Below are 6,202 nucleotides of genomic sequence, written 5' to 3' on the forward strand. Positions count from 1 at the left end.
AAGGATAATGGCTTCTCAATCAACTCTCCAGCAGTGCAAAGACAACATGTGAGAACAATCCCATTACCAAAGTATCCCTTTGGCAGTGGTGGATTTAGCTTTGATCTTCCATCTACAGCAAAGAGAAGCTTAGTTTGTTGGTCTGGTTTCATCTTAACAGCCTTACTTCTGGCTCTCCACACCAAAGCTGTGAGAGCTGTAAAACTAGTGCAGCTCTTTATGGTCCCATCCTCCATGGCCATTTTCTTCAAATGGGTTAGCTTCTCAGGGTCAAAAAAGAAGGATCTGTAAAGGATTTGCTCTTCTTGAAAGAGGGTTACCATGTTGGATACATCATTGATCTCTTTGAATTCATTGTGGGTGAACTCGATCTTGGGAGGTTTTCTAGATCTTAATATGGATCTGTCTAGGAATGGAGGGACAGTGAAGGGTAATCCTCTTGCAGTTTCAGCCCATGAGTTCACAAACTCCATTGCAGTTATCCCATCAACCATGCAATGATTTATTGTCATGCCAAGCACAAACCCTCCACATTTAAACCTCGTTACCTGAGGAAAAAAATTGAAAATCAGAACATTTGAAGTATGGTTGGAAAATCAGGTTTTTCAACCCTTTTCAAAGTCAGTCAAACATGGTAGAACAAGTTTTTTTTTTACTTGACTCAGGTGACTTGTCCAAGTCAAAATCAGGCTTTCCAACTATAATTTGAAGATGGAACCTTGTTAATTGTGCTTAGGATATATTGGAAGGAGAATACAGAAAAAAAAAAAAAAAAGTCTTTCACCATACATGTTAAAAAGTTATGTGATAAGTTCAAGCCAAAGGATCAGATGTAAGGTTTCGACAAGAGCTGTTAATTTTTGTAAATTCTTATCATTTATAGCTACTATTGAAAAATCAAATCTTGACAAGGACACAGCTATATTCTGTCAAGTAAAAAATAGCTTGAATAATTCACAAACACTTTGCAGAATAAAAATAAACAAGAAAACAGTATATTTAAAGACTATAATTGATACAGGATGTACCAGTTCTATAGTAAATCCAAAAATCTTTGATAAAAATGATTTCGAAGAAACAAAAAATCCATGGAGCTGGTTGAAGTCATGCCCTTAATAGAGAGATGACTTGCATGTTGTTTTTTCGGAAGGACCATATATTACTATTATTTTATTTTATTTTAATTTTTTTATGTAGCATATGCAAAACATGTTTTTTAGGGGTGGAAAAGAGAAAATTTATCTACAAGAGGTGAGCAATGGGTTTTTCTTCTTAAAAAGAAGTGTTTTACCGATACAAAGAAAACAACCATATAAAATTGCCTCATCCATACATGTAGCAGATGATTTTCTTCTAGTTTAACTATCAAAATAGTATCACACACCATAACTAAATAATTCAATGACATCATATTCATAAGGATCGAGTTTAATCTTCATGTGCTCATGATGAATAGGAATCCATACACGGTGGGCTTGAGATGTGCGTGGGGGTATTGAAAAGATATTTTTGGACAATACTAAAATCCCTATGAGGTTTATGAGCCCTAGACCGGTAGGTGAACCATCCTCTATGGGTATGTAGGAAAACATTTTCCTATTCATAATTGCTTATTGTCTTTTTCAAAGTATCATGCCTGCATATATTCTTGGTTTTCCACACTACGTGGCCCATCACGAGTCACGGCATGAAACATAACTATATTTAGCGGGAAAAATTAATTTTCTGTTGGAGAGCAGCCTCTCCTGAAAGGGTGTGCCCCTATGTGGATCTCTCCGATAGAAAATACTTGCCCATATTTAAGTAATCTCATGCATACAAGATGTGAAGTTTATTTACCCCCAAAAAAAAAAATATTGTTTGTACATATATGTCATACCTGGGCTGTCAACAGAGGCATCTCTAAAATGCTTTCAGCTCCAGAAACAGTGTACACAAGCTTCCCTAAAGTCAAAGGATCAGGAACAGTTATATCCCCTAAAGCTTCAATCTCACAATCTGCAAAAGCTTCAACAAAGGGTACACCTTTGTTTGTACACTTCACAATCAGTTTTCCTTCAGAACTGATTGTTAAACTCCCTGCAAGTGGATAATAGTGAACCAAAACCTTAGCCAGTGCTTCCTTGATCACTTCACTGATAGTCTCACTACTTTTCTTGTTCTCATCTTCAGCTTTGAAGCAATAAAATGTTTGGATAATGGTTGCAACATTCTGATCAAGGTTCGAAAGGAAATAGAAACCATTTTTAGTTTCCTCCGCCGGACGGATTAAAACGGGTTCCGTCTTCTTTATCCTAATTATTTCTTCATTTATGCTGATCAATCCTTCCATCTTTTGCTGCCATAGTAGAGACAATATGAACACATATGAGCAAAAATACAAGAAGGTATGAAATACTTGAATGTTAAAAAAGGAATATTCTTAGTAAACCATATGATATAGCCCAAATAAGATATATATTAGTTATGAATAGAACTTTTAATTATATACTATGATATCATTTTTGCCTCCTACAATACAAAGAAGCTGCCCCGATATGTATGGAGGATGGCAATTTTGTTTAGTTACAATCTCTGTGTAATCAACTATGATTAAATAAAGCAAAACCCAAAAAAGATAACCCAAAATACATGTAAAGAGGCATCTGTGGTTTTAAAACCATGTCTAATCAGCTAATCAAACCGGGTTTAACCGGAAAAAGGGCCCTCTTCAATTTCTATTTTTCCAATGGTTTCTTTTCATATATAGTTTTTGGGGGAGGGATAGACACACCGTGGTAAGTTAGCAAGCGGTATCAATGGCGTTGAGGAATGGGGCATCATACTAAAGGGGCAGGGGTCATTTCAATGGAAGGAAGAGAGAGATAGATACAATGTTGGCTTAGTTTCCCGCACAGGTGGTGTGTGCAGCCTGGCCTTTTCCCATAGTGAAAGAGCTAACAAGTACTTTGTTGTTTACATATATATTTTTCGTTTGAAGGTTAATTTTATCAAGGAAAAAAAAAAAAAGGAGAATCAACACAGGAAACACCAAAACACACGGTAAAAGAGACCCCACCTTCGACATTGTCATTAGCACGGAAACTCAACCAGCAAGCTATCGAAATCGATGCTAATTGAATCCTCCCACCATTCATATTAAATGATATCATACTAACAAATAACTCTTTTTGGTGAACTTAAGGATTACAGAATCCTTCAATCCATGCTAATTAATAGAATCCATTAAACTATGATCATATATCTATAGGGGATAAAACAGAAAACACATAAACACAAAAGGCAAAATGAAAGAAATGGATATGAAACAATATACCTCCATGCACTTTGTGGAATTTAAGATAAAGGAAGATACTGTAAAAGGCCTCCCTACTCTTCTTGGTGTAGATGATCAGGTGTGTGTGGGAAAACATGAAAGAGTAGTAGGGCAATAAATAGTTGTAGAAACTTAGATGGCAGTTAACCATTTCGCTTTCCTTATTAAAGGCAGCTAAGTAAGGTCATCAATGGCTGATGTTACTGTAAGAAAGAAACTGATCCAGAGATTATTATTGATCTTGTTTAAGATGAAATTCTTTGATTCCAAAGGAAAGGCAGCTTTCATTTCTGATAATAATTAAGAGGTTGGTTGTTGGATATTAATTCAGACACAACTGTATTGAAAGATCTTTCTAAAAGATAAGCAATAATGGTAAGCTTGAATTTAAATATAGGCAGGTTCCTATCAAAAATATATATATATATATATATAATAATAATAATATAAGAGATTGAGGTAGCTTATACCAGAAGGAAAGAAAAAAAAAAAAAAAAGAAGTAAAAAGTAATTAGCAAGTACATAGTCTATATGCCAAGGGTAAACCCTAATTATATGCATCCACGTTTACCTGTGTAACAGATCAGTTGTGGGAAGACTCAAACCTAAGACGTATGTTAACACATAACGCCTTTAGACCAACAGAGCTACACTAGAGGTGTTAACTAAAGGCCTCTAGCTAGTTTGATGTTTCATAAATAAAAATCTCTTATAGCTAAGGAGAGGGACCATTACAACATTGATATGTAATAGAATCACCATGCCCAACCAATGGGGGCAAGAGAGGGCACCACATGGTTTGTGGATAGGAAACCCACATGTCATGAAGGAAAGAGAATGTGAAGGGTCATACAAATCAATGGTATGTGAAGGGTCATACAAATCAATGGTATGTGAACCCTTTTTCTTATAGATAATTATGAAACTTTAAACATAATTTGATGCATGGATGTAATGTCTTCTATCACATAGACCTATCTACATCCATCCATCTGCACCACACCTTGGGGCTTTGACCTATCCACATCCATCTATCTACACCACATCTTGGGGCCTTCAGCTCTTAATGGTCCTTCAAAATTTTGTATCCGGGAGCATAGCTCCCATGCCTTCACTAGGGGTGTCACAATGCAAATCAAACCAGTTCAAATCGACCCAAATAAATCTGAACCAAACAAAACCGATCCTTATTGGGTCGCCTCATTGGGGTATTTCAAACCTAAAACCAAATTGAACTGAAATCGACTTAACCCAAAATCAAACCAAGTGAAAAAAACTGACTGAAATCAAAATCAAACAATATAAATTGATACCACCCCATAAGTCATTAAAAACATATTTTTCGAATAAGTATGTATATATGTATGTATGAATGTATGTATCAAACTGGCTTGGATATAAACTAAAACCGAAACCGACTTGACAACAAACTGACAAGAACCCAAAACGAAACCAATAAGCAAATCAAGCCTTCCCAATTGTTTTGGTTTTGAATTCTCCATTTTCACACTGAAACCAATTCAGCACAAATCGACCGATTGACACCCTTTACTTGCACCCTTGTGTCTATCTTTCTCCTTTTCTCTATAAAATGATTTCCATCATGCTTTCTATAGATTGAACCATATTGAGAGTGCTGCTTGGATTGTAAGTAAATATAGGAACCACGCTCTCAGACAGAGAAGATTTCCCCATTCTTGTGTGGGTTATTAGAAGGCCTACATATTTAACTTGCAAGAAGCCATGCATGGATGGATGTATTAGATCTTTCTTCATTTAATCATTGATGTAATAGCTTTGGTACGTCTCTACATTATGAGATAATGTTATATCTACCACAGACAACGACGCCATGAAAATGTATGTTTTCCTCCTTGACACCTTTTTCATAAGCTTGGATATTGAACGTAAATAATGACTTACATTCTCCAGGGACCCAAGTCTAGGGCTGCTAAGAGGGACAGGAACGGTAATGAATTTAGCCGTATTAATTTCATGTCAATTCAAAGTGGAACAATCCTTTTCCTCATATATCCATGAACACCTTCACTTATCAGATTGATCTTTTGAGATGAAAATTTTTATATATTAGAGCAAGTGACATAATGCCGATCTAGATTGGAATCTATCAAGGATGCTGAGGTTGATCCTGATTCCCGATCCTACTCGGTTCAATTCTTTACGAAAAACCCTAGATGCTTGGAATATATTGATTCCTCTAATGAGATCCTAGGGCTTGCTCTAATGAGACCCTTAGCTTCTTCTGTTTAAGCTCAATTCAGAGACTGTGTTCCTATGGATCTAATCTATGGCTCTACCCAAGTTTAGATGCTGATAAGAGGCTCAAGGGCTTATTGCCATGGTGAAGATTACTTGAGTGGTCCCCCATTTACCATTTTAGATGGACTGGCCAAGGGTAGCTAGCCAATGAGTAGGGAGAAGAGACTACATTAACTTATTGGGCTCAACTTGAACTTGGGAGAAGAGATTACCATGGTTTCTCAATTCATGGAATACCATGACTACTCCAAGTCTGAAGAGCCCAATTCTGAAGCTCTCCTTCCTTCCATCATTAGATACTCCTTCCCCTTTTTGACTTCTATGGTAGTGCTTTACAAGATTCTCTTCAAATGCCCGAAGCTATACTTTATTACCTTCTTTCCCTTTTTGACTTCTATGGTAGTGCTTTACAAGATTCTCTTCAAATGCCCAAAGATAGCTTCCATGCTTCCACTTCCTTGGGTGGCCATCCCATCCTTCCTCTCAGCTTCTTTTGGCAATTTCTTTCAGCTTTCTTTACATTCATGGGACTTCCACCATTCCCAAAGCATTGAAGATGATTTATAGATTTGATTTGATTATCATCAAAAACCCATCTACTGAAGT

The 6,202-nt window shown here is 36.4% G+C and overlaps 1 protein-coding gene across 4 annotated transcripts in view; it reads right to left on the minus strand.

Moving 5' to 3' along the window:
* Positions 1–3,460, minus strand: part of LOC122071897 (omega-hydroxypalmitate O-feruloyl transferase-like) — a 5,766-nt gene extending 2,306 nt beyond the window's left edge. Inside the window, exons 1-2 of one of the 4 annotated variants that reach the window (XM_042636364.1) lie at positions 3,059–3,294; positions 1,880–2,338 (exon numbers count right to left, since the gene is read on the minus strand). In XM_042636364.1, the coding sequence (XP_042492298.1) occupies positions 1,880–2,338; positions 3,059–3,073 (474 nt within the window). In that variant the 5' untranslated portion in view covers positions 3,074–3,294. Of the gene's footprint in view, positions 1–1,879; positions 2,339–3,058; positions 3,295–3,316 lie in introns of those variants that run through there. The other 3 variants (XM_042636362.1, XM_042636361.1, XM_042636363.1) reach the window with 3 other exon arrangements.
* Positions 3,461–6,202: the final 2,742 nt, after the last annotated feature.

Source organism: Macadamia integrifolia, chromosome 2 (assembly GCF_013358625.1).
Source record: "Macadamia integrifolia cultivar HAES 741 chromosome 2, SCU_Mint_v3, whole genome shotgun sequence".
In the NCBI taxonomy this organism is placed as follows: domain Eukaryota; kingdom Viridiplantae; phylum Streptophyta; class Magnoliopsida; order Proteales; family Proteaceae; genus Macadamia; species Macadamia integrifolia.